At 39.7% G+C, this 2,948-nt stretch overlaps 1 protein-coding gene across 1 annotated transcript; it reads right to left on the reverse strand.

The window, feature by feature from the left end:
* Positions 1-604: 604 nt before the first annotated feature.
* SARC_02861 (hypothetical protein) lies at positions 605-976 on the reverse strand (the record flags this gene model as incomplete). Its single annotated transcript, XM_014303366.1, has 1 exon — positions 605-976. The coding sequence occupies one exon, from the start codon at positions 974-976 to the stop codon at positions 605-607; it is 372 nt and encodes a 123-aa protein (XP_014158841.1).
* Positions 977-2,948: the final 1,972 nt, after the last annotated feature.

A 2,948-nucleotide genomic window follows, 5' to 3' on the forward strand; every position in this document is an offset into this window, starting at 1 on the left:
ATGTATAATGTATGTCTGTATATATATATATATTGTGCGTGTGTGTGTGTGTGTGTGTGTGTGTTTGTCCATTTTGGNGTTTGTATGCTGAGGTGTGTGTCTGTGCTTGATGCTCTCTCATGTCCTCTTATCACTACGGCACGTACGGCTTGCATGTATCATTTGTTCACATAAAGAGTATTCCCGCTTTGAGAAGTGTGTGCGTTTTTATTTCACACTCCGTGTCTCTGGAGTATGAAATTTATTTATTTACATATATTTATTTTTTGTATATATATATATAAATATATATATTATAAATATATGTATGTGTGTGTGTGTGTGTGTGTATATGTATATATATATATGTGTGTGTGTGTATAAATATATAAATTTCCTCAGCATGATGAACCATTACTTCGTTTGTCATCTCCGTACTCTGCTGTGTTCCCTACACATAACGCATTCATACATATATATATATTCCCTAATTTGGCTAAACTTAGGGTCGACGACGAGTTGATAGCGGTGTTATCTAGTGGAACGTCTTATAAAATACCGCCAATGTACTTCCCTTCCCAGTCATTTGCTTAATCTCTTGGTTTGATTTTTATTCACTAGAACATTATTTCTCAACCCTGCGCACTGTATCTCTGTCGCAAATTGCATCCGTACTTGTTGCATCCATGCTTATTGCATCCATGCTTATTGCATCCATGCTTGTTGCATCCATGCTTATTGCATCCATGCTTGTTGCATCCATGCTTGCTGCGTAGGCTAAACTCAGGGTCGGAGACGAGCTGATAGCGGTGAATAAAAGGGACATCTCACAGTTCACTATTGGACAGGTACGCGCGCACGTGTGCATGTGTGCACGTTTTGTTGTTTGTATGGCATCGTATGTATCAGATTCAAACCGCGCTGTCGCATACAATCCTCTGCACACACTTGTCCTTCTCCATGGATGGATGGCTGTCTGGTACTGTTTATCGCTCATTCTTATTGGGATTTTTTGCGTTGTAAGTTTTTTTTAAATGTGTTTATCCCTCGTTCATCTGTGATGTTGTACCTGGTAATTTTTTTCTCTGGTTTGTGAGGGAGGAGGGTGTGAGTACTATATGTCTCTGTTACATTTATTGTATCTACCATTCACCTGCACATTATTGTATCTACCATTCACCTGCACATTTATCTATTCGTACAGAATACTCTCAGTTCTTTTATTCCTCATTCAGCGTGCAGCGAACAAGCGCAAGTGTTTTAATTTTAGCCCCATTCTAATATCATGCAGGTGATGGGCATGGTACGAAAAGACTATGCGTGTACACTGACCCTTGCCAACCAACCGATAGTTAGATTCTTTAAACTCGATAGGAAGGGACATTCGGTGAGTGGTTACGAATATATATATATATATGTGTGTGTGTGTGTGTGTGAGTGTGTGTGTGTGCATTTGAACATATATATGTGCGTGGATCTTGTGTAAAATGTATATACGCCCATGTACTTATGCTTGTCCACATGTACGGCTATTATCGTGCGTGCTTAAGTAAGCCTCATCCGGGCAAGCGATATATGTGCCAAACGTCTGTGAACGTATGAATCATCTACTTTGTGGGCAATTAATTGATGCCAGCCCCCACATCCGATGTCGAATACGACCCATCATAAGCCACGGACATAAGACTGGATTCGTGAAGTGAAATGGGTCTTGTATTTTGATTTCTTATCAATGGTGTGTTGCCCAAAGCCTATCATCACATCAGCCGCAGTGCAGCATTCATCGCTGGGAATGCATTTTTTTTTTGTTAGCGCCATACACACATTTACCAGGGGCAAATAGCATATATATGCAATCACACACTAATAAGCACCCGTACACTGTATTTGACGGGAGTTTCGATTCATAGTTCGTGGCATACACTGTAGATGCGATTGTTTTCGCGCCTTACAATCCACTACCATGCTACATAGGCTAAACTCTCATGCGGATCATCTGGTGGGTTATAAGGCCTGCTACAATAGCACATGTTTTGTTCCAGACACTCCAACGTTGGTATGCTCTACACATTTTGGCCTGTACATAGCAGATGGTATGATACTCAGTGGTGTTTCTATTTTTCTACTACAGATGGGTTTGACGATAAACAAGTGTCAAATAACGCACTTAGTATCCGGGGGGTTGGCGGATAGGGCTGGCATACCAAAGGGATACTATATTGTAAGGCTAACTTCAAATGTGTGGAAAATCTATGAATTATATTGCAAAATATATTTTGCAGATTTCGTTTGTCGATATATATATATTGTCGTATTGCGAGTTCAATACACAAAAGGTCTCGGAGTGTAAATCGCCTGTTGTGCTGGGGGGATATGTGTATATCATTATGGTTTGTTTTGAGTAAGTTCTCGTAACGCAAGCATTGCACAGAAATATGATTCAGAAGGCTTAAAAGTTGAAACAAGGACGCCAGGGTCTGTGTATTCATATATATATTTTTGAGTCGTCTGGTAGAAAGCTGATGAATGTAATTGTCTGTGTCCCTGCCTGTATTTTGTTCTTCGCCTACTGCTTCCGAATCTGCGCGACTGAAGTTCGCTGTATATATATGTAGATCCTTAGCTCGCTGTATATATATGTAGATACTTAGCTCGCTGTATATATATGCAGATCCTTAGCTCGCTGTATATATATGTAGATCCTTAGCTCGCTGTATATATATGTAGATCCTTAGCTCGCTGTATTTATATGTAGATCCTTAGCTCGCTGTATATATACGTAGATCCTTAGCTCGCTGTATATACATGCAGATTCTTAGCTCGCTGTATATATATGTAGATCCTTAGCTCGCTGTATTTATATGTAGATCCTTAGCTCGCTGTATATATACGTAGATCCTTGCAGATCCTTAGCTCGCTGTATATATATGTAGATCCTTAGCTCGCTGTAAAAATATGTAGATCCTTAG

The sequence above is a fragment of the Sphaeroforma arctica genome, assembly GCF_001186125.1.
Source record: "Sphaeroforma arctica JP610 unplaced genomic scaffold supercont1.134, whole genome shotgun sequence".
NCBI classification, from domain to species: domain Eukaryota; class Ichthyosporea; order Ichthyophonida; genus Sphaeroforma; species Sphaeroforma arctica.